Source organism: Aythya fuligula, chromosome 10, assembly GCF_009819795.1.
Source record: "Aythya fuligula isolate bAytFul2 chromosome 10, bAytFul2.pri, whole genome shotgun sequence".
Classification (NCBI taxonomy): domain Eukaryota; kingdom Metazoa; phylum Chordata; class Aves; order Anseriformes; family Anatidae; genus Aythya; species Aythya fuligula.
The window spans coordinates 9,486,790-9,514,292 of record NC_045568.1 but is presented as its reverse complement, the minus strand read 5'-3'; the positions used below and the strand labels follow the sequence as shown (position 1 = coordinate 9,514,292).

Here is a 27,503-nt window from a genome sequence, read left to right as displayed (position 1 = left end):
GGGGACAGCCCCCAGGCTGGGCAGAGCTGCTGAGGGACGTGCCAGGGCTGCCAGCCTTCCCCCCACCAGGATTTGGGGTAGCCCACAGAATTTTGAAGATAGGCTCAGGGCTTTATCCCACCTCCCCCCGTTTCCTTGCAGTTGTCCGTCCATCCCCTCCATCCCACAGGTGCCAGGACCAGAAGTTTCTCCCAGGAATGACAAAACTGAGGATCAGGGCAGAGTCAGGCCAGCCCCAGCCCCTGCTGCTGGCTCAGGATCACACCACAAACACCAAGACCACCCCCCCATGCCAGTAAAACACAGGGAGGTGGATGAAGCAAATGGGGGAGGCTGAAGAACAAGGAGATGGTGCAGGTTACAGGGATGCCATGGAACCAGAGCCGGCCCCCACCCTTAACCCAGCCTGGGCAGTAGGGTCAGGGCTGAGGCCAGGCTGTAACAGCTCCCTCCAAGGGAAAAGAATTGATCTGGGTTGGGTCATAAAGGGATCCAAACACTGCCAAAAGGCAGAGTAACCCTGCTCCAGGGTCAAGTTGACCTAAAACTCATGGAAGGCCTTCCACCTTATCCTTTTCCACCTAAAGAGAATGATCAGAAGGGGAAGCAGAGCCAGGTGCTGCCCTTCCTCCTCCCCTGCCCACCATCTGCATGCATGGCTGTGAAAAACAGGCTTTAAAACCCGCCTCTCTCTGTCCTGCCAGCACCGAGGACCAAGCTCAGACCCGAGGGGCTTCACAGCCACCCCGGCATGGGAGGCACTGGGGAGCTGGAGCAGGGCTGAAGAGCAGCACAGGGTGGCTGGGGGGGGCAGCTTCCTCTGGGGGAGCCACCAAGGCAGCCACAAGCATCATCGAGAGCGGGGCAGCTGGAAAACAAAAGCTGGTGCTTGGTTTCCAGCGCTCTGGCCACAAGGGCTGCTCCGTATGACATGGGGGAAGGAGAGGGGAAAGGAAGAGACATCTGCACTGCCTGAAATTCAAATTCTGATACAACACAGGCTGGCTCTGGTAAGAGACAAACTCTCCTGCCAGACGCTGAGGCCACAGCAGCAAAGCCCACCCTGGAGGCACGGGGGCTTGGCTGCAGCCTGGCAGGGCCTGGATGACCACAGGACTTGCATAGCAGGACTGCACACACAGCTGTGGTGAGCAAAGTCTGTAGGAAGGGGGAGCAGGGAAAGAAGCATTTCACGTTTTCAGCTACCAAGTCAATGCCAGATGTCACCTCCTTCCTTTGCATAGAGCAGCTTGCAGGTGAGTGAGTCCTTCACTTGGTGCAGGTAAACCAGGGGGAAAGCAAGAGCAGCAGCTGTGATCCCAGGTGGGACCAGAGCAGGCTGGGGACATGGGCCCTGCTGCTCCTATCCTCCTCCAGCTGCCCCAGGGCTTGCACAAGGACAGGGGGAAAGCAACACGAACACCTAGAACCTGCCCCCTCCCCACTGCTCTACCCTCGAGTGAAACAGCCCGTCCTGATGCTCAAAAAGGAATGAGAAAGGAAAAAGGGGGCGAGGGGGAAGGCTGAGATGGGGGGGAAAGATCCCCAGGTCAGCAGAAAGGCCTGGAAGCGGAGAGGTGGAAGCCGGGAAATGCCATAGGGATGCTGTCCGTTCACTGCCCGGTCCTGCCCCGTCCACATCTAACTGTCTTCGCCGTTCTCTCCCGGGCCTTTGATCAGCCGCTTCTGTCCCCGTTTCCCCACGGGCCCCTTGGGCTTGGCGAAGGCCTGCTTGAAGGCGTGCTGCTTGGGGTGCACCTCGTCATAGAGGAACTCGGCCGTCAGCTCAGCTCCGTCATCGATCTCAATCTGCACACAGCAACACAGCGTTAGTGGCCCCCAAGCCCGCCCCACCGTCTCGGTTACCTAGGCTGGAAGAGGCCTTGAAGGTCACCAAGTGCAGCCACTGGCTGACCTACAAAGTCCCTTAACGTCCCTTTGTGCCATGCCCACGTGTCTCTTGAATATCTGCTGGGATGGGGACTCCACCTCCACCCTGGGCAGCCCCTTCCAGTGCTCCATCACCTTCTCCTCCCCTCCCCTGCCTTGAGGGCACCAAAAGGCTGCTCCCCTCAGGGCCACGCAAAATCCTCTCTGAGTTAATTGATGGTCTGGGCACAAAGGGCAGAAGTGAAGGGGGCCTCCCTCTGCACTGAGAAGTGCCACGGCCCTGCGAGAGAAAGGGTTTGGGTCATCTCACTCTCCCAAACCTCTTGGGCCAGGGAAAGCCATCCTCTCCCGCTGGGTAAGGGCCTCACACCACAGACACTGGGACACCTATCAGGGCTGGGTTGCACAGCTCAGCACAAGACTGTTCCTCTTTTTCTCCAGCCCTTTGTCCAGGCCACTTTGAAACAACTCTAGTGACACTCGAGGCTTCTCAGACTTCTCAGAAAGAGGCCCCAGTCAAAGCCACGGGTAATGCTGCCACCTGGACACGCCTTTGATTTGGCCGCAGCACGTTCCCCTGCACAGGTTCCTCAGCCACCTCCAGGTGGCTCGGACTTACCTTCTTTGCTATCTCCAGACAAAAATCTTGCTCCACAGTGTCAAGCAACCGGCTCTTGCAGCTGGAGTAGAGCATGCGCTCCTTGATGCTGCACTTGTACCCAGGCATGGAGTAGATAAACACTGAAAGAGAGAGGAGGGGGGCTCACAGCACTGCCCAGGCTCACAGCCAAGGAGCAGCCAGATCCCCGTTAGAGATGCAGGCAGGGCAGGGACCAGTGCAGCCTGAAGGAGGAGCAGGGGACCAGTGACTCACCAACAGACTCCAGGTAGTCTCCCTCATGCGAGTGCTTGTAGAGGAAGAAATGGTAGCGAGCTGAGTCCTGGGGGATCCTCTTGGGCAGGTCAGCTATCTCTGTGGGGCTTGTGTGCACCAGGTCAATGGTCTCCCGCTCCAGATCCAGCTTCTGGTTGATAAAAGGGGATGGGGAGCAAGACGCTGCGGCAAGGAGCGCTCAGAGTGGGTAGGAAGAGAGGCAGCAGGGACTTACCAGCTGGATGTAGTTGATTTTCTTCTGCTTTAGTGCCTGGATAGCCTGCTGCGCATCCGGCTGCAAGGGGAAGGCCAGGCCCTGCAGGGTCTGGTGCTTGCTCTCCACGCTGATCTCTGTCTTCACCTGGGGACAGAAACAACCCCGCGTGTCAGGGCAGGGATGGGCAGGGTGGCACAGGCCACTGGTGCGTGCCGGGTGAGCCCAGACACCTGCATCTGCCCCACGGTGCAGCAGCGGCCCTGTGCTTGCCTCTGCTGGGGCCACGGAGGTGGAGGCACAGAGTACAACAAAAACCTGCCCGTGCTGGGGCTGGGAGCATCCCTACCCTCCCACGGAAGGGATCCTGGGGGCAGGACCGCCCTGCCAACCTGTGGTGCCTGACCCAGAGCTGCCTGCAAATACACAGGCTTGGCTGGGAGCAGATGAGATGAGCAAAGCTCCCAAGCAGAGGTGATACTTGGGAATGCAGCACTAAGATTTAGGAGGTTGGGCAGCCTCAGGGCTGCGGTGCTTCTCAGAGTGTGGAAATCACCTGGAGCCTGTCCCCAGGCACTCCGGAGCCCCCCAGCTCTGCCCTCTCTCTCCCCCTGCACAATTACTCCTAGCACAGAGCACCTCGACCAGCCCCCAGCATCACCAGGGCTTCCCAGCACCAGGCTGTGTGCAGCAAATTCCCAGCAGGGGACGGGGAGGGGTGCTGTAACCAACCCCACCGCATGTTCCTCTCATCCTTTCCAACTGCAACGTGTGCAAGAAGGGCAGGGAGCCCTGAAATCACAGCATTCAGCTTTGTGCGTCCTGAGCTACCCGTGCTGGGATTAATGGCTGCAGGCAGGTGTCCCCTGCTCCCAGCGGAGCGGGGATTTAGAACCCCGCAGCTCAGACAGGTCCCCTTTTTCACGCCAAACCCTGGCAAGCAGAGGCTGCAGCCCTGCTTTGCAGACCCCCTTTCCAGAAAACCGAACCCTCCGCAGAGAGGAAGAGACCCGGAGCGGCTGCATCACCCCAGGCACCTCCACCCTGAGCAGGGCTGCCACGGCCGGGCGATGCGAGGGAGCGGGGAGCAAGACGCAGCAGGCACGGCGTACCTCCTCGGGGCCGGGGTACTCTACCAGCGATGGGCAGCAGCAACAGCCCCCTACCATCTGCCACAGAATACAGGGAGACGGAGTCACACCGAGGGCAGGGGAGCTCTTCCCACCCAGCCCCAGGCAAGCAATTTGCCCCAGGGGCAAGCGGCCGGGCAAGCGCTGACCTGGAGGCTCGGTGGTGAGTGGGGGTTGGATTCATTTTGGGAGCAGTTCAGGGGATTTTGTGCAAAGATGGAAAAAGGCTTTGTTTTTTTTTTTTTTTTTGATGGAGATAAGGAAGAAAAAAAATATCAAAACATGCCAAGACAAATTCAGAAGACAGCAAGAGTCTCAAATACAGCTCGGAGACAGCCAGGGAAGTTTGGCACGTGAGGTCTGGCTAGCACCAGATGGTGCTCGGGGCACGTGCAAGAGCTGCACTTGTTGGTGCAGAGCTCCCCACGCTGGCTCCTTCCCCCAGTGTTGCAGGGTTGCTGCTCACCAAGCTGTCACAGCAGCCCCGGCAGGACCAGAGCTCTGGGAAGGTGGTGCCGGGTGCCTGGGTGCATGCTGAGCCCACCCGACCCAGGTGGGCACCCATCACCGTCTTGAAGTATCAAAAAAAAACACAAGAGGGATACGATTCCCGCTTCTATCTCCGGCTTTTATCTCAGTTCAACACAGACCTTTGTCACCAGGTCCCTTGGGGGTGGTTTTGGGAGCCTGGTGGCAATCCCAGGGGAGCGAGCGAGGGGCTCGGCTCACCGGGACGGAGGGAGGAGAGGGTAAGGGGAGCGGGGCATGCAGGAGAACAGAGCAGCGAGCAGGCAGAGCAGCCTACCACCTCCGTGCTCGAGTCCTGGGAGCAGGAGCCCTGCGAGCGTGGGGAGAGGAGACACCGTCAACAGCACCCCAGGCGGGGACAGGCCGGGGGAGCTCGTTCGAAACGAGGAGGGGGAAAGGAACATGCTGGGAGGGTGGAGGCCTACCATGTCTCTGCTGGCAGCCAGGGAAGGCAGGTCCTGGGTGCAGGCGTGAAGAGCGACAAAAATGACACAGCAGATGTCAGCAGCGGGGAGGGATGGAAGGGAGAACCCCCTAGCACGGTGTCCCCAACCCTCGCTGCTAGGCCCACTCGTAGCCAGCACCTGCAGGGACATCTCCACCCCTGCCCTACCTCCTGAGCAGCCAGGGTGGCCCCAGGTGGTCCCAGCTCAGGACGTGGAGATGAAGGAGTTGCAGGAACAGGGCTGGGGCTGTCCCCCTCCACACAGCGTGCTGGGTGAGAGTGAACAGGAGAACACCAAAGGTCTGGGAGAACAAAATGCCCAAGCTCCTTTCCAAGCTAAGCGCCTCGGAGGATAAGCAGGGAGGTAGCTGGGTGTAAGCACACAGCTCTCGGGGGATAACTACTCAAGGGTTGAGCGGTGAGGGCAAGCAGGAGGTCTGGTTGGCCCCCGAGCTCTGCTTTCTCCAGCCCTGAGGACACCACGGGCATCAGCAAGGGACCAAAAGCAGGGCAAGCGAACAGGCTCACCTTGTCCTACCCTGCAGAATGTGTGGCACCTGGGATTTACCACTGCCAACACCCCCAGACCTTCCTGCTTCTCCCTGATAAACACCTTGGAAATTAAAGGAGGCTGGGAGGACGAGCAGGACTGAAGGGTGAACGCTTCAACACTAAGCACGCTCAAGTCAGAAAACCCCAAGGGGCTGAGGGTTGTCCTAGAAACGTTAACTCTGCCACACGCCTTCGCCACAGCATTCTCTGCTCCTGCCCCTTTTTAAAGCCACAAGCATCAGGGCCAGGTTCACGTAAGCCCTCCTCACTGCCACAGCCCAGGGTGTGCACAGGGATGGCCGAGGGCATGCTGCACCCACAGTCCCAGCTCCAGCCCAGCCATCAGTGGCACCCTCAGGCTGTGGGGTTGGCTGGGGGTCATTTCACCTCCTTTTCTGAAGTTTTTTTTCTCCTCCCACCCCCCCTTTTGTTTCTTTTTTTTCTTTCTTGATCTCCTTCCAACAAGGGCTGCTGTCTGCGTGCTCATCAGCACTTGATAAACCTGGCTCCTGGAAGCCTCTGAGTGCCTCTAGAAAAATACTTCTACCTGTAGGTATTAAGATTTCTCAACCTCAATTCAAAAGCCACAGGCTGCTGACAGCTTCCAGCTCAGGAATGATGCGTTTTGTGACTGTTTAAAAATAAATAAACAAACCCAAAGCAAACGGCACACTCCTGAGACCCCCCCACCACACTTCACCCAGTGACCGAGGAGGAGAGCTTCACAACAGCACCTCTTTCTCTGCAGTTTTCAAACCACAGGAGCAGCCCACATCACAGGTGAAGGCTCACAGGGCATCTTGCTTTACAGAAGGCTGTGCAGCTTCCTGCGAGGGCCAAGCTCTGCTTGCAGAGGTGCACTGCAGTTTGATTCCTTCCTCTCTCGGTGTACAAGGCTGCTGAGCTGGCACTGAAGCCACTGTCATGCAGCCGCCACCTCCACCCTCCTGCTTTGCTGCTGCCTTTTGCCTCCCACTGCTGTTTGTGGGATCCCAGAGAGCTGCAGTGAGCCCAGAAATACGGGCGCCTTTGGGGTGAAAACTGCAAAAGTGGCCAGCACCTCGGGCAGGCGCACGTCAGGAGGGTTAGAGACCAGAGATGAAAAATGCTGAAAAATGCACCGACAGCAGGACTCCAGGCAAGGAGGAATGACATGCACAGCAAAGCACTTGCAAGCAGGTGGCTTTTAAAGAAACAGTGTCCCTTGTGTCACCGCCAAAATCCTGATTGATTGATTGATTTGTCAGACTCAGGGGTACGTGCAGGGTGTGGGGTTCAGCAAGGGAAGGGAGGAAAGCGGGTTCCCGAGCGCTGCTGTGCTGCAGAGTCAATGCAAACCAGCAGCACGGCACTTGAGCTGCACATGTGGTCACTGCAGCCCCCCGTCCAGGGGCCCTCGTGTAGCAGCAGGATTGGGGTTTTGCACAGGGACAGCCTGCTGACACCCTGCTTCGGGAGCACCGCACACGTCCACGCAAGGCACCACGGAACGGGATGCTGCAGGCTGCAAGCTGCTGACATAGCCCCTCCTCTGCATCGCCCTGCTCCAGAAACTGGCTGTAAATTGAAATTATTGCGGAGTCAGGAGTTCTCTGCCACCCTGGGGAAGCGAGCATGGCACTGGGCCACGGAGCAGTAGCTCCCAGGAACTCCTGCTAGGGGCGAAGGGACAAGCAGGGGCAGCACCAACACACAGACTTCAGCAACCTGAGCATCCAGGTGCTTTGCACCCTTAAATTCACAGGCGAAATATTGATTTTCCCTCTCTTTCTAGACGCAGATGCCCACTCCCTGCGGTGCAGGCTTACACAGGGGACAGCGTACCTTTAAAATGAAACCCAACCAACCAAAACTTCAGCAGCTCATTCACGCAGGAGCCACTTCTTGCAATCATGAGGGTGGGAAGCAGAGCAGAGCAGATCAAGCACCAAAAAAAAAAAAAAAATGCACCATGAGCAACACTTACCTGGGCCACTTTACCCTGCAAGACACAGCCAAGAAAAAGCGCTTAATCCTACAATATTGGCAAGCTGAGAAGCTGGCACAAGTGAGACTGTAGAAGCCCAAAGGAGACACAAAACAAATGATAGAGTCCACAGCTGCTATCTCAAGGCACTGGCATCTCTCTTTCCTTCAAACATGGGAAGCACCTTGGATTCTCCAGCACAAATCCTGCCCATCCCCTGCAGGATGGGAGCTGGGACAACTCCACCAACCCATAGCTGGTGGGGTCTCCCAAAAACCACTCATCTCGTCTGCCACAGCACCACACCAGCAGCTGTGGCTGTCACGCCACAGGACAACAAACCCCACTGTTCTCCAGGCTCACGGGGAAAGGAGGTTTTAGACATCATACAAGAAAAAAGGATGCAGTTCTTACCCTTTTGTGCAAAAAGAGGGCCAGAACCTGGTTAGACCCTTCCCAGTTTGTAAGGGAAAGCATGAGTGGGGAGGGGAGGACCAACAACAGCACTGAACTGGGGGAGGCACTGGCCACAGGTGGTTCTCCCACCTTGTCCTTGCCACCCCCATCAGACTGCTGGGCTCCGTGTCTCCCAGGCTTGTCCCGATCCCCCTGCAAGCTCCAAAGACCCAGCACAGGAGGAAGAGAGGCATGCTCTTTCCATGACACCCCAATGAAATTCTGCTCCCCCAAAACACAGCTTCTAGGTGGCCTTCCCACCCCACGAACAGTCCCAGCGCTTCCACGGCACCACGAAGAGGTTGGCACGGGTGCCCCACGGCGCTGGCTGGGAAACCAACACGGTGTTACAGGTGTGCCTGGCACCCATCCTGCCCTGTGCCGCTTCCAAACCTCCTTCCAGCACCAAAAACACACAAAAATGTAGGTTAAGACCTCTGCCCTTTGGGCTGCATCCCTCATATTTGTAGCCCCAGAGGAAGAATATGGACACATACACCTCTGCAGCCAAAAGATGAGCCAGAATTCTTCCTGATTTCCCCCCAGATTCACATTCAACTCCAGGTTTTGCCCCAATACCTAAAGACTAGATAACACTGCCTGCTTTCAGCCTTCAAACCGTCTTCTAATTGCCAACTGCAGCAAGCAAAGCAGATATCTGAGCTTGTGTCCTAGTGAGGAAAAAGTCTGGAAATTCCTCTTTACACCATCAAATTCAGCACGAGACCACACAGACACTTGAGGGTCCACTTCGGCAAGTTCAGGAACAGACTAAAGAGCACGGGTGTGAGAAAGCTTTGTAAGAACGAGCCACCTCCGTAGCCCCAAGCTCCTTCCAGACACGCTCACCCCTGGGCCCCCGGGAAGCCCAACACCGTGGAGCAGGGCCGGGAGGACGCGCACCTCGTTGATGCGGATCTGCTGGAGCTCCTGTTCGGCTGCAGTCAGCGGGGCGGGCGCGGAGCAGGAGGAGACGTGCTTCTGGTAGCCGCTCAGGGACACGTCCTCCTGCAGGCAGATAGGAAGGGAAGGATCAGGGGTGGTCGCTGCCACGCAGCGGGCAGGGCAGGGCTGGATGTGACCCCAGCCCCGATGGCGTGTCGGAGCTCCTGAGCCTGTCTCTGGCATTGTAAGGTCGGTCCGAGTTATGCTCGCAGACACCTCCCTGCAAATCCCACGTTTGATTTAAGCTCTGCCTGTTCGGGCCACCCCACCCCACTCTGGATGCCTGCAGCACACCTGTAACCTCGGCTACAGCAGCGTGGCCTCTCTGGACGATGAGCAAAGCTCATCAGCACAAAAGCAAGAAGGGAAGACAGAGATCACAGCCTGAGTGCAGAGCGGGGCAGGGGAGCAGGGTGGCAGCAGCTGGAGATGCTCAGTGGCTCCCATCAGTACCAGTGCAGGTACCCTAAGACCTAGAAAAGGTCTGACATCTCAGAAGCCCTTAAAATGTAGTTCCTTCTGCACAAAGCCTATGAAAATGGGAGGAGAACCTCCCACCAACTGCTGCCAGACAGAGAAGTGCAGTCACAGCCTTCTGCTGGAGTGACGCTGCTGCTGCGTGGCACTTCTTTTCTCTTTAAATATAAAGGTCTGGACCTCTCTAGAGCCTTCCTCCCACTTCTTTCACAATCACGGCCAACCTTGCCACCTCTGCAGCCTCTCCATGCCTGAACAGGCAACCCCTTGTCATACAAAGTGGCAGCAAACTTCCAGGAGACCAAAGCAGCAGGGGCAAAACCTCAGCGCTGCCCTCCCCAAATGCCAGCACCCCATGCCCCAGCTGACTTCAGCACTGAGTCTTGGGTAGGCTCCTGAAGCTCAGTTTTTACCCCAACAGGCTTGAGAGGGGAATGTGACTTTGCAAGAACCATGTCTGTACCTTAACTGTTCCAAACATCTCATCCTTTATGTGCCCCCCTCCAAACTCCTTCTTCACCGTTGCTCTGGTGGCGGCATACAGCATCTTCAGCCTGACCTGTGGAACGAGGGAGAGAGCAAACACAGTCAGAGGGAGGTGGTGGGACTGGAGAGCATCACCTTCGTCCAAGATGCACCCGATGTGCTCAGCCTCCCCCCTGCCCAGCGATGGCTGCAGCACTGCCTTCCCAAAGTTTAGCCTGCCTGGTTACAATCTCAGCTCCAGGAACTCTGTGGCACAAGGCACAACCTTACCTCCATGCTTGTTGTTTCACGTTCGTTAACTGTGGGCTGTTCTGGTTACACACACACCCACACACAAAACCAGAACCGATGCAGAGAATCCAGGTTCTCCCTTGGATCAGAAACCTCTCAGTAGCTACCTGCACCACAGAAAACTGTACTACAAACCACCTGGAAACAACCCCTGACTTCTACCTAAGCCTCATTTCTAACTGCAGCATCTCCAGCTCCAGGGCTTGCTCTAAGTACAGAGTGGGCACAGGGCCACCAGGAAAACATATCAGCTCTGTTTCTGCGACTGCGCAGGTATGCACACACATGCCACAGCCCTGATAAGCTCTGGCCTCAATCCACAGCCCGCTGGTTTATTCTGTTCTTCGCTTTCTTATCACAGAGCTCTGGAACATCAGTCACAACGTTCTTCGTGGCACCTGAGTGAGAGAAGGTGCAAATAGTGCTGGAGTCCCTTAAAAGCAGACAGACACCCTGTCGAAAGGTGTCGTGTGGTTCAGCCAGCGCTTCTACGAGGAACAAAGCTCCTGAGGATACATTGGACACATTGTCCTGGAACACAGCTGGAAAATCCCACCTGTGAACCAACAACCAGTGATGAACGTACAGAGAATGGTACTGAGGGGTTTGGTTTTGTTGTTGTTGAGTTGACATAAGGGAACGCACATTACGAATGAAAACTTCCTGCTGACAAAGAAAAACGCTGATTCCATCCACCAGCACTTCTCCTGCAAAACCCTGCTCAGGGAAGAACATTTGCAAGCACTCCCCAGTTCCTCTGCAATGAGCCCCTCCACATTTTGTCAAATACCCACCCAATGACCGCGGCTGTCAACACAGCAGGGCAATTTTGTGCTTGCTAGAAGCCCATTGGAGAGATGCACTCAGCAAAACAGCGCTTTCCAAACCATAAACCATACTTCTGAAGTGCCCTATGCTAGCATCCAATGCAACTCTGTCCTTTTACACCATCTTTCCAATGCTGCCTTAAGGTGTCACCCTCCTGACAAGAGCAAACAAGCAAACTCTCTCTCAAGTCTTCCAGACCGTGAGATGCCCTAGGGACACCGCCACCACGCTGCAGGAACACCACCAACAGCCCAAGAGCCAGCAGGTGTCGTTGCTGCCCTGCAGTTAGGCACCTCGAAGGGAAGCGGCCACTCACGGCCTGTTTAAGGGTGGTTTTGGGGACAGCCCAGTTCCAAGGCACAGCCAAGAGCTTGGGCTGGGGAGGCGAGGGCCTGGAGGTGGGCCATGAGCTCCAGCACATCAGGTCTCGTGTCGAGGACTTGGTGCCAGGGCCTGTCCCGTGAGCCAGCCCTTCCTAGTGGTGTTTTGGGCCAGGGTAGAGGTGTCCCCTTCCCGGCAGGGCACCTACAACCCCCCGGGCCCAGCTGCATCATCACACAGCACCACAAGGACAAGGAGGCGAACTTGCACATGTTGCTGTCTTAAGAAACGCTCCCGTCCCCAAATTGCGTGGTCTCTGCTTCTCTTCAGCTGAGGTGCAGCGATGGAGGGCGCGAATGTTCCTCCTCAGGCTCAGCGCAAAGGCGGCTGCCTTGGCTCACACCTCCTCCACTCCTCACCTCCAGCCGTGTCTTCGCTGCCCTCTGCTCCCAGAGGAGTAAGAGCCACAAATCCTCGTGCACAGGTGAGCAGAGAGCGAGGCTTACCGGGGAGTTGTCAGGGGACCAGGAGATGAAGAGCCACTCATAGCCCTGGGCGTTCTGGCTGTCCAGGCGATACAGCACATAGCACGGCTGCTGCTCATCCAGCAAGGGCAGCACGAAGGCATCGTAGTCCATGTCCCAGCGCCGGGACAGCTCTTTGTGCGCTCCCAGAACGAGCTGCTCTGGAAGGAGAAGGAAGAAAAGACAGCGTTATGCAAAGGCCAGGCTTAGCTCACCTCCAGGGCTGCTGAACAGCTCGGCCAGGGCTGGCTGCGACTCCAGCGCTGAGAACAACCCTGTTCTGCGGAGAACCAGATGAAGGTGTTGAAGCACGCACATTCCTCCTCTGTCTTCAGCTGGGCTTGGTGAGGACCTCACAAGGAACCACGTCAGGGGGGATTCTGAGTGCTGAGAAAAATAAAAATGCCCATAGCAAAAGCCAAGCAAGCTGGGAAGATGAGCCAAAGCTGAGCCAAATTTGCTCTTACCAGATGCCCTGTAACCTAAGATATGTCAAAACCCCTACTCTGGGGGGAAAAGGAGCTTGGGGTCCCCACTGTGCCCCCCTGCAGCAGGCTGTGCTGCCAGGAGAGCCCAAGTCTCTGGAAGTGACCTACATATTTCACGCACATGGTAGCATCTCAAGTGTCCGGAGAGTATTTTTTCCCTGCTACGCAAGCATCGATGGGGCTGGAAAGCAGAAAACAAGAGGACAGCAAGCTGGACAGTGCGGTGCTGGGGCATCATAGAAACAAACAAACAACAACAACAAAAAAAAACATCAGAGAGGATCAAATAAGAGAATAAAGAAAGGGTTTGCCACTCCAGGCCTGGGGTAACTTACTCCCACCCTGCAGCACTATCAGCCAGGGGTGTTTCCCTCCAGACAGCAGTTTCCCCCCTTCCCTCCAAAACACCGCCCTGTACGGCTGCGATGATTTGTGCAGGAGGGCCAGGTGCTACTGGCAAGGGCCCTCATGGGTATAATGACAGGAACAACAACAAGTGCAACTCAAAACACTCGCAGCAGATGTGGCCCCACCACCTCAGAGCCAACTCCTCCACCGAGACTGCTTTCCCTGCAGGCAGCTAGCTTCTGTCTGCTCTCTCCAAAGCCTACTCACAAGAGCTCCTATAAGGCAGGAACAGCAAGTTTCTGCGTGTCTGAAGTGCAGCAGTGAGGTTTTGCACTCATTGGGGGTCTGCTCCTAGGTTGCAGGGCACCCTAAAGCCAAGAGCTGTTTTTAGCAAGTGTTCCCCCACCCAATTTGCAGGAAAGAAAAGAGGCCTCAAGCTACAAGACAGTTAGCAGCTCTGCCAGCCTGCACTTTTCAGCACAGAAAAGGGTATTGAAAATACATTACCTTCAACAAAACCACCTGTTTGGAAAAAGCAAGGACAAAAAAACATAGCAACCTCAACGTACCCTTCAAAACCACAAAGCAGACATGCAAAAGGATGAGGCTTTTTGCAAAGCCCCAAGACATAGGTGCCCAGCGGCCACAATAAACTTCACCTGGCCAAACCTATTGGCAGCTCCTAACTACTCCCATCTGCTAGGTGTCCCAGTATCCTATACACAAGGCAATCAGGCCCAATAAATTCACTGCAGGTGAATTGGGCTGTGTTTGAGCCAGATCCAGCAGGGTCCTCAAGAGCCAGCAGCATCCAGGCGTTCCCTAGGCAGAAAATGCCAAAAATGCCATAGCAGTGCCAGCAGCAGCACCCACATCCAGTCCTGCAAACTGGAGCTGGATAGCTGGAAAGACTGTCTTAGCTGGCAGATTCTGGGAAACACAGAACTTATTTAGAAAATAAAAGAAAAAAAAAAAAAAAGAGAAGTGTGTTTGCACTTCTGACTTCTCTCTGCAGAGCCCGCAGGACTTCCTGAATTGCATCACCTCTCCTCAAAGCCGGTGTGGGCAGGAGCTCTGAGCAGCCACGAGCAGCGAGTGATGGACAGCAGAGAGCACCTCTGCTACTGCTGAAGAAGGGGAGAGTTGTGGATCAAATCCCAAGTGCCCACCATCCCCAGGCAGCACCCTCCCCACAGGGCCATCCGCAGCATCACCCTTTTCAGCCTCCTTCATTTGCTCTGTGCCTTATTCTGCTTCCTCCCACTGAGGCTCTGCAGCTCAGCTTGATCCCTTCAGGGCAAATTTCCCTCCCTAGCCCCTGCAGCAAAGGCAATCACTGCAGCAGCCTCCCACGGCTGGCATTCCCATTAGCTTGGGAAGCGTCAGAAAAGGGAAATTAAAAGCTGCAGCGCTTCACCAAGCCAGCCCTGGCAGTGATGGAGACTGTTGCCACCTCTTTCTGCAGCATCCCGGGAGCGTTGCTGACCTTCAAGAGGTGCCCAGCACTCAGCTGTACGCAGGCAGCTTTGCTCTGAAATGTCTGTGCAAAGTATTGGTCCCCACGGGGACATCACAGGAGACAGGAGTCTGCAAGACTACTGCACAGCGCCACTTTTGTGCCAAGAACCAGAAACCTGCTGGGGCAGGACTCAGCAAAGCATGTCACGAAACCCACGGACACCCGGGAGTGACTAGAGCAGACTTCCCCCACCATTTAAGGATGTTTTGGACCACAAGTCACTCTCGGGCCAGGAAAACATTGCTGAGCCTCGGCAAGGAGCTGAGCTCACAGCGACAGCCCGAGATGATGCTAAGGAAGTGTCACTGCTCTGTGGGTGTTTGGCACGTCCAGCTTGCATGGCCTTCGGGTCCTCACTCAGGTCTCTCCGCACCCACTCCTGATGCACCAAAGCACCCCAAATCCCCCACAGCCCTGCCCTGCAGGGCAGAGGCTCCTCTGCGCCCACGAGCAGAGCAAGAGGCTCCTCTTGCACCGACATCACACAGCAGGGCGGTGGCACGGAGGGGCTAAGTGACTTGTCCCCAGGTTCCCCAAACCAGGCTGGTGAGACCACCGCTGACCTGCCCCCAGCAGATGGAGCCCCTCGGGCACAGAGGCACTCGCAGCTCTCCTGCTCACCGCCAGGCAAGGCTGGCGTACGAGGCAGCTGCTGACAATGACACATCACACGGATAAATATAGCCCATTCAGCCAGAGCAGGGCTGGTGGGACGTGGTTTCCATTGATGGTAAAAAGTCTTCCTCGCTGCTGTCGTCAGCCACAACCCAAAGCCAACAGCACGAGGCCTCGCGCTCTAACTGCAGGCTGGGCTTCTGTCATTTATCTTAACCCTGGTTCATGCTTTTTAAAAGCAAATGGTGACAAGAGAGCAAAATTGTTGAAGATGCTCCTGGCTCCCATCAGTGAAGCAGATGTAGCATCCCAGCACACAGGGAAGGAGTGGTCTTGCTGAGGATGAAGCCAACACCGGTGAACTCCGTGGTGGCACTGCTGCCATGTCCCCCGTGCTCCAAGCCTGGGCCACATCGCTCTTCCAGGAGGGGCTCTGCACCTCCCAGCCCCTCGGAGGGCTGCTCAGGCTCCTCACAACTGCCACCCCAAGTACCATCCAGCTCCAGGCTGAAGCACAGATCACACGCCTGCAGTTTGGGGGGTATTGCTTGTTTTACTCCAGCTCCTACCATTCAGCCAGACACAAAGAGCTGGACACAGGGGTGGGACACCCCCAAGCGCGGTGCTGAGGCACCAGAAGGAGGCAGGGTGTAGACATGAAGTCGGCTGCTGAACTCCAGCCTGGCTGATGCCACCTTGGTCCCGATGGCCCAGCCGTAACCAGTGACAGCAGCTCACTAACCTCGGTGGGTTCCCTGCCAAACAAGTCATTCATATGTAATTGCACCAGGCTGAGGCTACAGAAAACCTACACCACCGAGGTTCCCTGCTGGGACGCTAAATCAGTGCATCGTTCCACTTGCTTATTTTGATCAATATTGAGGCCAAAGTCACCTTTTGACGGGCCACGGGCGAGCAGGCTGGTGGCAGCCTACAGCCTGCGAACTGGGCTACAGGCAGCACAGTGGCAGCAGAACAGAGCAGATGCTGGAACTGGGGGCACTGAAGAACCCCCGCAGCTGTTCTAAAGAGCTGCAGGGAGCCTGCAAACAGGGCCGAGCACAGCCTCCTGCCCCCTTCTGCTTGCACCTGGGGCAAGGCATCTGCCTGCCTGGTTTGGGATGCCACATCCAAGTAGGACAGGACAGCCGTGGGACTGGCTGCGCATTGCTCCTGAACGTCCTTGGACCCTCTCCCTCACTGCAAGGGGCATGGGCTGCTCCACTGGGAGGCTGCCACCCCCTTCTCCTGTGTTTGTGCCAGCACAGCAGCCTCTCGCTGGGCTCCCCAAAACCACACGCTTCAGTAAAAGCTGCCCAGCACCCAGCAGCGACTCCCTTTAGCAAGGGAAGGCACCAGCATTGAGAAGAGCTGGTCCAAAGTCAGCAGAAAGCAAAGTCACTGTTTTTCCCAAGCTTCGGTAGCACAGCAAAGCCGCTCTGGCAGAGGCTCTAAGGCTGTCGCTGCCAAGAGCTCGCTCACCAGCTCACATGGATTTTATGCTTGTATTTCACCCCAACCCCACAGCGGTCTGCCGTGTGCCAGGAAGCCCCGGCAGGATTTTGTACGGTGTTTCCAGAAATGCAAGCTCTTCTTTGGCACGTTTGACCACGGTGACAAAGAGGAAAGAAAGGAGGAGAGGCGAATTACAGAGCTGGTACGGTGTGAATCAAAGCACTTAAAAAATGGGGCTTACCGTCCTCAATGACGACCTTGATGAGCCGAACTGAACCATTTCGGGCTCTGGCAAAAAAGTCCCTTAACTCCGTGGTGGCTGAAAGAACCAGAAACATTGTGGTCAGATTTAACAGACAAAGCAGGCGCTGCTCGTTGATGGGCTGTGGGGACAGGCAACTTGGCAGGAGAGAAACTGAAAATAATAAAAAATTAAAAAAAAAAAAATCACTGGTGCCAAAAGAGTTTTAATAAAAGTAATACTACAAAATCCAAACAGCTGGCCTCATCAGTGGAAGTAAAGTGCTGCGTCGCCCAGAGGCTTCGGAGTTAAATAGCAGCTGGGAGCACATGTGATCCAGATAACTTGATACTTGGCCTGGGTGAACATAATCACCCAAATTTAGATGATGGCTTGGCTGGTGCAGGCGGGCAGAGCTCAAGTGACAAGTTTATTAACTTTACAGAGCTGCGAGGTTTGCATACAGGGTGGCTGGAAGATGTCACAACAGGCGGAGCTCTGATGGCCAGGGCTCACGATGCACAGTGGGGATGCTGCTGAGCCCCGATGCCGTGCACCAGGATGGGTCCAAACCAGAGACACCAGTTTGAAATCCTCCAGCAGGTAAGGAACCTCAGGGCGCTCCCCGCTTGCAAACCTGCAGCGGCAGACGATGGCACCCTGCAAATTTTGCCCCAGAGCCTGCAGGGCTTTGGTTATGAGGATGCTGGAAAACTCAGTGTGGAGCCACATTCCTCCTTATCTCCCTTGACTGCTGGGAACAGACAACTTTGTTGTCCCATCAGAAGGGACCGTCAGGCTCTGGCAGCAGACAGATATCTAAGTGGCAGCCCGCAGGTGTCATTACTCAACCTGGAAGCACCATGGGCTCACATCTCCCCACCCCACCAGGGATATTCTACCTGCAGGCCCTCGGGCAAAGGCAGCGCCAAAGAGATGCAGCTCAGAGAGCAGAGCCCCAGGGAACAGAGCACCTCCCAGCCCCAGAGAGTGGGAGGTCTGCAGGGATCCTGCCTGGAGAGCTGGGACCGACAGGGTTTGAACCTCACCTGGAAGCCAGGCTAAGGCAGTCAGGGGCTGCCTGTCACACAGAGGGGCACCAGGAGGCTCACAAGGGCAGCACGTGGAAGTGCAAACAGTCCTGAGGACCCCTGGAGCCACTCACTCATTTCAGCCCCCATCAGGCCCGCCCGTGCAACCCAGACTCTGCATTTCTCTCCAGCCAGGTCCCTGCTCGCTCCTCCCACCCATGCACCCCATATACCAGACCCTTTCACGCTGGGGCACATCTTTTTCCCCAGCCTTGCTCTCTGTGCACCCATTTTAAAGAAACGGGAACCCGCTCGGGGTGTTGATTCCAGGGCAACCTGGTTGGAAGATCCCATCCTGGGACTTGAAAGCTGCAGAGAGCTCCAACACTTACTAGAAATACTGCAGAAAACAGCAATGCAAAGGTACAAGATGCTTCCTCCCAGGCAGACACCCCACTTAGGCTGCACCAGGACCCATGTTTGGACCCAGCAGCAGCACCGAAAGGGGATGTTCCACAGAGCCCTGCAGCTTGTATGGGCCACCAGCAGGGTGGCTGGTGCAGACTGGTTTCCCCCCCTCCTGCGTGACAAATCTTGAGGTTCTCCCTTCCCTTCTGCACAGAGAAAAAGGCACGAATGGAACCAGCTCCCAGAATGGTGTTCTGCAAAGAGCAGAGGTCACATAGAAACCCAGAGATTACATCCGAGCAGGACCATTTTAGAAAAACCACCCTTTCTTTCCCCCTCTGTCAGCATCAAGGGAAGCAGCTCCCCTGGTTTGCAGCACGCCTGCTCAGCCCTTTCTCTTCTCCCAGCAGCAGCTCGCAGCTCAGCCCGCTCCCACCAGTACCACCCAAGGCAGCTCGGTTATTTTTAGCCCTTTCCCTGATGAGACAGGCTGTTTCCTTCCGGCAGCATCTGTGGTTGTTGCAAATACAAGAGGTTTCTCCCAGGGCGGAAGAGGAGGAGAAAGAGGTTTATACACCCAGGAAGCCTAGCACAAGAGCCCAAAGGTCCTAATAAGCATTAAGCTTCACTTCTGGCACTGCCAAAAGAGGAGAAAGGGAATAACAACATTGGCCTTTGATATTCCTACAGCATCAGCTGCTGAGAAGAGAGACAAAAGCCCTGCGGTGCTAACAGGCTTGCAAATCCCTGCAGACAGACCCACTCTTTCTAGAGGCCAGGGGCGTGCAGGGCTCGGGAAAGCCAGGAGACAGGGAAGTATACCCCTCCTGCACCTGGAAATGGTGGGACTGGACAAAACCATAGGACTGACAGGCCAGGCACTGGCACTTTCTGCACAGACAGGAGGATTTAAGCAGGTACAGGAAAAGCACGCACACTTCCAGAGGACCCTGCGGCCCAACAGGAAGCACCGCAAGGTCTGCCAAGAGGAGGAGCACTTTCCAGAGAAGACAGCATCAGAACCTTCAAAAAAAAAAAAAAAAAAAAAAAGATTTCTGTTCTTTAATTCTGCTGAAAAGAAAAGTAATTTTCATTAAATAAATAAAAAAAAAAAATCACTGGGGTGCCTTTGACATTCCCTTCTGTCTCTTGCAACACAGAGCAAAACCCAGGGAAGAGGGACAGGAACAAGCTAGCTGTGAAGGCTTTCAGCATGAATTCGGCCACTGTTTCATTACAGCATGATTATGACTTAATTGGCATAGCAGACTTGATGAGACAGCTTGCGTGCCCGAAATATGAATATGAAAGTCCACATCCTGCTTTGGAAGAACAGCAGGGTGAACAGAAGAGGCCTTACCCTGGAGATGGAGGTGAGCAGCACCTTTGCCCCAAGGTGTGGGGTGACACAGACAGCAGGTGAGTCTCTAGGATGCAATTCAAGGGCTGAAAACCCTGCATGTAATCAAACAAGAGCATCTGCAAGGCATCTGCAGCCACAGGAGGTCAGAGGGGCAGGAGGTGGGTGGGTATGGAGGCAAGCCGAGAAAAGATCCTTACTGTGGGCAGTTCCTCAGAGAAATCACAGTTTGTGCTCACACCTCTACACCTTCCCCATTTGGGATGGGAAGAGGCCAGGCAGGGTAAATCACAAGAATTGGCTTTACTCCTGAGGCTTCCCTACTGGCATTTGACAACGAGACAAGGTGGGAGAGGAGGAGAGGAAGGAGAAGCTGGGCACACACCAGCACACCCAACATCAGCCAGGATCTGCACCAATCCCCGCAGTGACGAGGCTGCTGGGGCGAGCCTGGCAGCAAGCCTGGCTGATACCCACGGCAAAGAGGGCACGGCCATGGGGAATGGTGGTTTAGAGAGCGCTCAGGTGAGGCAGGTGCTTTCCAGCTGGCTGGAGCTCGCGAGCTGCACAGATTGCAGAGCTGCACCTCAGGGAAGGGAGAAGCAATGGAGCTGAGATGGGGACAGGCTGCACACACCTCCTGCCTTAGAAAGGGAGGGAGGGGAAGGGGCAAGCAAACTCACCCGCTTAGCAGGGGTTCCTGGAAAACCCCAGAACAACTCATCAGTCCCGAAACAAACAACACGCTGGGCTGCAGCCAGCAGGGATCCCTTGAGGACAACTTGCATCACAGCAACCTAACTTCTTCCAGCAGAGCCACCAGCCTGCAGGCCAGGCAAAAGCAGGGGGCGAGGATCACAGCTTGCTACGTGTCTTGAAGTTTCAAAAGCTGTGGTGTTGGTGAACCCTTAGAGCACCAGCACAAAACTGTGCCAATAACTCACTCTGAAAGTTACTAGAGGCTGGATCAAGCAAGAACTCCTGGGGATCTGCTGTGGGTCCGGTTACAGTCCACACTTCCATGATCAGCTCTGGCAACTGTAATAGCGTTTTCAGCAGATGAAAGTTGGGAAGCTAGAGGAGGTGCAAGTGTGCACTGGAAGACAAGGAGAACTCCCCATACTCGCAGTAGATTGGAGAAACAGGCTGGAAAAAAAGAAATAGGATGAAACTCAATAGGAAGCAAAATACCACAGTAGGAGAGCAGCCTGCATGGACGGAGGGTCCAGCCACTCCAGAGAAGAGAGGGTTATGCTGGGTTGCAAGCCAGATGCAGGTTAATTGCTTCATGTCACTGCAGGCAAAGTCATTCGCCAAGGCACAGACAAGAGCGTGGCTCTCAAGCACAGCCGTGTTAGTTGGTGCTGACGAGGCTTCGGGCTCAGCAGGAACAACGCATCCAGGCTCGGCATCGTGCAAGGAGGAAGGCGCAGGCACACCGTGAGCACCCAACAGATGGCAGCTGTGGGAGCGCGGAGCGCAGGGCAAGCCTGAAGGAACCATGGTCAGTCAGCTCAGAGAGAAGAAAAATAGTGAGAAGCAAACTGTACCAGGTTTTCAACCCAAACAGCCACATGATCTGAGGTCCCACCTCAGCACTTGGGAAGTCTCATAACAAAGATGACCAAGCCATGATGCCTCCATCCCTGCCCAGCCTGAAACACCTCCAGAAACTGGCCGGGGATGCTGCTGCTTTGAGGCAGGGCAGGCTCAATGGCATCTGAAGAAACCTTCTGGTGTTTCTCCAACAAAGCCCTGCCATGGACGCTCCTCACGGAGAGCCCACTTTGACCAGGAGCCTCACAGAAGGCTAAGCATGGTGCGAGTGCCCGTGCCTCCCCCTGCACCTCGTGTTTTGGTGAGCCCAGAAACTGCCTCTGGCCAGCCCAAGCAATGCAACACCTCCCCTCATCCATCTGTCTGCAGACGAGCTGCCCACATTGCATTCACGATGTGCTGAGACGTTCAGCTGTCAGCACAACACGCTGGACGTGCATGGCGGCCCCGCTGTTGGGCCTGCTCGGTGAACGCGCCTCCCGCAGCCTGACGGGGCTGCTCGTCTCTGGTACGGGGCTGTCCCGCAGAGGTTTTAGTGCTGGGCCTGACGTCTTTCATCAACCGAAAATGCTGAGAGGCTGGGCAACACCCCAAAGTCGATCCTTTCCGACGTTTGCAGCCCTAAATAGCGCGTCTGAGAAGGCCCAAGGCATGACACACCACAGCTCCGCTCCCTCTCCCCGGGATCACCGGTAGCCCAAACCATGAGGGACAGGCAGTGCTGCGTGATGCCAGCCGGTCTTCCCCTGTTGATGTGATGGTGTTAGAAGAGCTGCTGCCTGCACAGCACCCAGGGGAGCCCTGGGGGACCTGACCCACTGGGGATGGAGGTGACAGAGCTCCGTGCTCACCCCAAAGCTCTGCGTGCTTCAGCCCTCCCGCTCGCCCCCCGTCTACACGATGGCTCAGTGCTCCCAGATCAATAATACATGCTCCCTGAAACAGATGCCTCTCTGAATATGCTGAGTCCCCTTCGTCCTCCTGACAGGAAACCCGAGCCTCCGGCCATCAATCTTTCATCCTCCAGACATAATCCTCAAGTTGAAGCAACTCCAAGCGGCCGCTTCCCTTTCAGCGCCGCAGCCCCTCCGGCCAGGGGCACAGCACCCGTGGTTCCCCACGTGGCGTGGAGGCCAACCCCATGGAAGTGTACAACTGCCACAGGCACAGGATCTCTGCTGCTGCTGCTACAAGGGCTCCTGTTCAGTTCATTCCAGCCTAACTCCATCGTGCACCACCTGCTTGCTCAACCTGCTTGTTACTGAGCGCTTTCACACTGATAGGCTTGGCTGGCTGGCTGAAGCACTAAGAGGATTTTATTTCTCGCCATAAATATATATATATATCCTTGCACGTACTCTTTTATCTGGGAAAAGAAAAAGCTACAGACATCAGAAGAAAATAGAATGAAAGGGCAAGCCATTCTGAGCAAGAGAGGACACAACGAAAGCTTGTTCCAATTTTCCGTGATGCTGGGCTCTGCTCCACAGAAGGATTTTGTGCGGATGAGTCCTGGCCATATTGCAAATCCTGTCTGGGGACTTCCTCCAGCCACTTGCTCGGTCCTGTGAAGCCTCTCAGCACCTAATTTTCCATGCGTGTCCCTGGGAAGCCATCTTCTCTCCACTCCAGCATCTCCCAGTTTCCGATCAGAGCCAGGCCTCCCCCTCCCCACCCTGGGGTCAGCAATACCCATTTGGCAGTCACCCACCAGCCAGCGATGCAGCTGCTGAGAGCAAAGCACGCTGCTGCCTCACCCACGGAATCACCTTGCTGGTCCCTGCTCCTCTTCTCTCCCAGTCTCCCAAGAGCAAAGTCACAACTGGGAGCACTGGAGCAGGTATCAGGAGCCTGGTAGTGATCTCATTGCATTTAGAGTCTCCTTACACACACTTTCCAAGGGACTTCCTCTTCTCCACAGCTTTCAGGGGCTTTAATTATTTACACATCCTCAAAATTACAGCTTGGATGGAACGTTTGCAGGGGTGAGAGCTTCCCTCTGTGCTTTCTGAGCCATGGGGGCATTTGCTCCACATTTAGCATATGCCTAGGGCATTTGTCTGGCCTTTGCTGCAAAGCACAGCAAGGCCAGGAGCTGGGGCATTGCTGATTGTCACCTGCCTCGCGTGCCACCTGCCGTCACCCCAAGCAATGGGGCAGCCTTCAGGTCCCTCCAGGGCCGCGTGGCCAGGCAGAGGGACCTGCTGGGGATGGGCAGGGGACAGCCCAAAAGCCACACCATCGCCATCCCCTGCCAGGTGTGGTGTTGCAGGGTCTGCTCACAGCTTCAGGCAGGCTGGAAGGGGACATGGCCAGGGAAGGTCCAGCTCTCTGATCTCAGCATATTGAGGAAGCAAAGCAGGACAGGAGATACGCCTATGCTCCCCATTTGCTCTCCAGTTTCACAATTACCCCCCCAAACACACACACACAAGCAGGTGGTGGACACCACATGTAGGCATGGGCAGGTCATCCCCATGCTCCTACAGCCCCACATCTTGTCCCTCCCCAAGAAGAGCAGGACCCAAACTTTATGTTTTTTGCTTGACAGAACACACGCATTTGCAGTCTCGCACAGAAACTACAAAACTGATTTCTTCTCTTTTCAAATGAAAAAAAAAAAAATCACCCCAAAGTAACTTCTTCTCTCTGGATGGAGGTTAAGAAAGAGCACCCAGAGGCAACCAAAAACCAGTGGGTAACTTCCTACCCATGCCAAAGCCTTGGTTCAGCACCTCTTTACTACAGCACAACGGCCAGTCCTGCCAGGACAGGGAGTGCTGTCCCCATCTATCACAACTCTGGGCAGAAGAGACAGCAAAACTACTCAGTAAATCCTCATAGTAGCTAAAAAGCGGGTTTCCAGCCACAAGAAACCCACAGCAACCCTTGCCAGCTTCCTAATACCCTCAATTATATGCTTTAACTTTTGGTTAGCCCTGAAGCGGTCAGGCAGTCGGAGGGGATAATCTCCGAAGGTCCCTGCCAACTGAGATGCTCTGTTCTATGGCATCTCCCCAGCCAGGCAGTCTCCATGGCAGCCCAGCTTTCTCACCAGCACCTTTGAGAGAGGTGCCACAGATACCTCAAAACTTAGCCTTTAACGCAGAGGCAAGAGGCTGAGCCCTGGCGAGCCCCCCAGACCTGCAGCTCTTTGCCCTTGTGTGCCAGCAATCCCAGCAAGTGCCACTATCGCCTCCCTCTCCCCAGGACCAAATATTTTTTCCCAAAAAATCAGCACACGCAAAGCAGTGATGCTCCTCCTGCCCCACGTCCCGTGGTGTGCCTGCTTCTTGCTGCCAGCTGTGCAGAGAAAAGGAGGTCACTCGAGTTTCTGAGGCATTCAGACCCAGCCTTCCCCTGTGCCACTTACACCAAATTCTCTCTTTTGAGCTGCCACTGAAAGCTGGGCTCACAGATGGAGCTGGGTAGATTATCCACAACGTCTTCCTCAGGTGCCTGCTGGATGCTCTGACGCTGGAGGCACCCAGAATGCAGCAAACAAAGCTTTTATTCCTACAGAGCAAGAGCAACTGGAGGCAGACTGGTGGCACCAACACCAGTCACAAGCTGAGGACAGAAGGAGACCTCACACCCACCTCCATCAGTTGCTGGGGGTGCCCCACAGCTCCACCTGCCCCCCAGGCTGGCTGGGGTGTGCCACCCTAGTTCCCCTTGGTGGCAGATGCCCTCCTGTAAATGGGAGAGGAAAAGAAAACAAAAAACAGCAATGCATACCCCAAAAAATTCACAACGAGGCCTGTGAAACTGGGAAGAGCCGAAAAATCCCTCCTCCTTGGCAAACAGCAGAGCTCAGACGCTCAGCAGAGGAGAAGAAAGCAGCAGTGGGATTGCTAGTTCTCATCTGAGAGTGAGTCAGCTTGCTGCCAAGGGAAGGAGTTAATTCGACCGCTGTGCCAGGGCAGGGAAGACCAAAAGACACCCAGACCATTTGTGGGGTTCCCCGATGTGCCGACTGCCTCTGACCCAGCTCTGCGTCGCAGGTGCTCGCCCGGCAGCTTCAGGCAGAGAGGAAACTGCCTGGAGGACAGGGCGCACAGCACAGGCAGCGAGCGGCTTCAGAGAACCATCAGCCCTTTTGTCCAAGGCAAAGAAAAGGGACAAAGAGGCAGAATGAAGAGGAACGCCGCAGAAAGCGCTGGACGGCCGCCTGCCTCACCGCTGCTCGTTTCTGCTGATGTTGATCCCAGAGCAGCACGCCGGTTTGGTTATCAGGGATGAGTAAAATTGCCTCAGAGACCTGCACATCCAGGAAGACATCAAAGATGCTGTGGGAGTGAGACCACCCAATGCAAGCTGCCCTCTCCAAAACCCCAAATGAGCAGGGAAGTTTTAAGTCCATCCATTTCCTCCCCAGGGAGGGAACACGGTACGGGGGGCACCCACCTGCTCCCGGTAGGGAGCACGAGTCCCTTTCCCTTTCCACCAGAAAGCTGCTGACAGTGCACCTTACGCACTACAAGCATCAGTGACCCAAAGCGATAATCCTGGCAGGGTTTTCCAAGCATCATGCTGCAGGAATGGGATGCGGCCACCTTGCCTCCCCCCTGCCAGCTCTCCCTGCGATGGGCAGGCCTTAAACTAGAGGCAACGAGTCCGAACCCAAACGTTGTCAGCTACCAGCACTCCCAGGCGAAGCAGGAGGAACACCTCAGCACCATCCCGAGCTCCTCAGCGGCTGCTCCAAGAGCATCTCAAGGGGAAGGATGCTCCCGACTGTCCTCAGGCAAAGGGAACGTGCACAAGGAGAGACAGAGGTGGTGCTGCGAAGGGACAGCAGCCGTAAATTCACCACGCTTGCAGACAGATGTTTGCCACGAGGAAGGGCACCGCGATGCCCACGCACACCTCCGCCCGTCCTCCTGCCGGGAGCAGCGGTGCTAAGTTCACACCCGACCTGGCACAGCTCGGGCCGGCATCTCTCCCATCTCTGCTGGCATATTGATCCGCTCCCATCAATTATGCAGCACCTCTGGTCCTGATTAATGCTGCCAAGTGAGCCGGCGGGCGGAGAGCAGGGGGGAAACGCCACCAAGACGCGCACCATCACATCCAGAGCCAAGGACCATCAGTGCTGCCTCTTGGAGCCCCCTCCCCAGTTTTTATTTTTTATTTTTTTTCCCAGAAATCGCCCCTTCTCCATCCGATGTCAAAGTTTTGGAGACACCCCTTTGCCCTGCTTTCCTTCCCTTTGTTCGAACCCGCTCCTCCCGCGCAGGGGTGGGAGGACGGGGGTGCTGGTGGGCACGGCGGGGAGGTGGGATGCTGTCCCCCTGTGCCACCACCCTTCCCTGCACCGGCTGCTTTTGGCTGTCCCATCCCAGTCCCCCCCCCCCAACCACGGGCAGCATCTTTTGGGGTCACAGCTTTGCAGGGAAGCCAACCCGCCCTGCCCACGGCGTCGCCCCAGCGGGAAGGCGGCTTCGTGCCCGAGCCCTGCTGCGTTGCAGCCCCTTCCCCAAGCGGCAGCCAGACAAAAGATGCTCGAAGATGCACCGGCATCCCGCGGGGAGCAGAGCCTCGGCCACCGGCACCCAAACGGCTCCGCGATGCTCTGGGGCGCGGTCCCCGCGGGTGCGATGCGATGCGGCGCGGCCCCGGGGGATGGGGTCGAGGGGTCTGGGGGGGTCGGAGGGGGTCGGGGGCTCGCAGAGGGCTCCGCCGGGGAAGCGGCGACCGATCCCCGGGAGCCGTCGGCCCCTCTTACCGTGGATGCCGGTCTGGTGAGCCATGGCTCCGAGCCGCCCCGCTCCGCTCCGCCGCGTCCCGGGCAGGAAACGGCTCCGGCGGCGGCGCCTCCCGCTTCCGGAGCCGGAGCCGGAGCCGGAGCCGGGCGGGGCCGCTGCCTGCACCGCCCCCATCGCAACGGGAGGGGACGGACCCGGGCGGTGCCCCCGCGAGGGGTTGGGGGCGGCAGGGGGGTCGGTGTGGGAAGAGAGAGCCTCCCAACCCAGCAGGTTCCTCCGCAAAACCAGCAGTCCCCCCCAAACCCAGTAGCCGCCCCCCAAACCAGTAGCCCCCCCAAACCAGCAGCTCGCCCCCAAAACAGCAGCTCCCCTCCAAACCCAGCAGCTCCCTCCCCAAGCCAACAGCTCCCCCCCAAACCCAATAGTCCCTCCCAAACCAGCCGCTCACCCCCCCAAAAACCAACGGCTACCCCCCTCAAACCAGCAGCTTCCTCCCCAAACCAGCATCTCCCCCCAAAATCAGCAGCTCTCCTCCAAAACCAGCAGCCCCCCCCCAGTCCCAGTAGCTCCCCCCAACCAGCAGCTCCCCTCCAAAACCAGCAGCTCCACCCCAAACCCATCAGCTACCCCCCAAACCCAGCAGCTCCCTCCCCAAGCCAGCAGCTCCCCCCAAAACCAGTAGCCCCCCCAAATCAGCAGCTCCCCTCAAAAACCAGCATCCCCCCTGCTGAGCCCCAGCTCAGTACACACCGGCGTGCCCAGCCCCTGAAATGCAGCACACAGGTGCGGAGCTCAGTGACACGGTTTAATGGTGGGCTCGGCAGCGTTAAGCGAAATGTTGGACCA

General features: G+C 56.3%; 1 protein-coding gene across 3 annotated transcripts; it reads right to left on the bottom strand.

The window, feature by feature from the left end:
* Window positions 1-1,342: 1,342 nt before the first annotated feature.
* On the bottom strand, window positions 1,343-26,764 carry TWF2 (twinfilin actin binding protein 2). Of its 3 annotated transcripts, none has more exons than XM_032194360.1 (10): window positions 26,678-26,764; window positions 16,594-16,671; window positions 11,910-12,088; window positions 9,941-10,036; window positions 8,959-9,063; window positions 7,600-7,614; window positions 3,000-3,125; window positions 2,765-2,915; window positions 2,510-2,631; window positions 1,343-1,809 (listed from the first exon to the last, which is right to left on the bottom strand). In XM_032194360.1, exons 1-10 carry the CDS (start codon window positions 26,700-26,702, stop codon window positions 1,642-1,644), a joined length of 1,065 nt encoding a protein of 354 aa, XP_032050251.1. In that variant the 5' UTR covers window positions 26,703-26,764; the 3' UTR covers window positions 1,343-1,641. The 3 variants fall into 3 exon arrangements, with proteins under 3 accessions (XP_032050251.1, XP_032050253.1, XP_032050252.1); XM_032194362.1 differs by lacking the exon at window positions 26,678-26,764 and adding an exon at window positions 20,076-20,531; XM_032194361.1 differs by lacking the exon at window positions 7,600-7,614.
* Window positions 26,765-27,503: the final 739 nt, after the last annotated feature.